The following is a 1218-nucleotide window of genomic DNA, read 5'->3' as shown; positions in this document are numbered from 1 at the left end:
GGTGGTTGGTGCAGGGTTCAGGGCGGACCGGAAATCTTCAAGATAGACATGCAAACCAATTTAGCCTCGTCTGCATCTTCGTCAGAACATTCAGCTCCTGGCCCAGTGGCAGCCGTGCTCTTACTGTGGGACCGTTTATCCCGAGAGCTGCTGTCAACTCGGCGATCAATCCCCATTCCATCTGCTACGAATCCTATAGGCGGTGGTTGTTTCAGTGCTGATATGCATGTACGAACCACCCATTCTCAAATTAGAATGGATCAACTGCAGCTCGATGATATAGTAAATTCATTTTTCCAAATTTTTTCCCAACTCAGTCGTCAGTTAACATTCTTTTTGCTAAACTTGCACTAACTTTTCACATCTAATCTTATTTACTGAAATAATAATAACTTTGTCTTTGCACGCAGTGAATTGACTGTCATGGTTTTTGACGGTTTTTCTATTCAGGTTTTTGTCGATCCAGTTGAGCAGCAGCCGATCTTTTCAATGCTTCATCATGATCCCGCAGCTGAAGTGGATTTTATTATTATAAAAACGGAGACGAATCGCAGTTTGTCGTTGACACCGAATCATTTGATTCCAATTGTTCCGTGCCGGCGTGGAATTTTGCCTGCTGAAAAATTGGAAGCAACTGTCAATCGCTATTCAAAATTTGCACACAAAGCTGAGCAGGATGAGTGTGTACTGATGGCGTATGGCGGTTTGGTGAAGACGGAAAAGATTGTCGCTATCAGCCAACGACGTTTGCGTGGCATTTTCTCACCCCTGACCGAAAAAGGCACTATTGTGGTCAACGATTTTGTAGTCTCTTGTTATAGTACATGTGAAAGTCACGCCTTGCAAAAGTTGTTTCATAATTCCATTCGACATATTAGCCGAATGTTAAGCAATGCATTATTCATCCAGCTGCCAGTCAGTTCGACTACACTGCCATTGGTCGATTTTACTTTTGACCAAATTTCTGAGATCTATTTGAAATCTTTGTACAAGCTGATGCACTGGACAGTATCGATGACTGTGGCGTAGCTTTTTCAAAGCGGCGCGATTCTCAGATGATAATTTTATTCTATTTATTATACTGTTGTTGCAATGTATTTATTTGTTCAAGCGGTTACTTTTCTTTTCATTAACAGCCATGCGAATTGTTATTTCTTTGATTTATGTCAGTGACAAGAAATTTTACTTATTTCCAAACTGTCTTTCCTAAAAACCAAT

The 1218-nt window shown here is 40.8% G+C and overlaps 1 protein-coding gene across 1 annotated transcript; it reads left to right on the top strand.

Moving 5' to 3' along the window:
* Window positions 1–255: 255 nt before the first annotated feature.
* On the top strand, window positions 256–1029 carry Tsp_13177 (putative desert hedgehog protein 1). Its single transcript, XM_003366005.1, has 2 exons — window positions 256–282; window positions 451–1029. Exons 1-2 carry the CDS (start codon window positions 256–258, stop codon window positions 1027–1029), a joined length of 606 nt encoding a protein of 201 aa, XP_003366053.1.
* The last annotated feature ends 189 nt before the right edge of the window (window positions 1030–1218 follow it).

This window comes from Trichinella spiralis (assembly GCF_000181795.1).
Source record: "Trichinella spiralis strain ISS 195 chromosome Unknown Scfld6734, whole genome shotgun sequence".
NCBI lineage: Eukaryota > Metazoa > Nematoda > Enoplea > Trichinellida > Trichinellidae > Trichinella > Trichinella spiralis.
The sequence above is the reverse complement of the archived record's forward strand: the minus strand, read 5'-3'. Positions and strand labels throughout refer to the sequence as shown.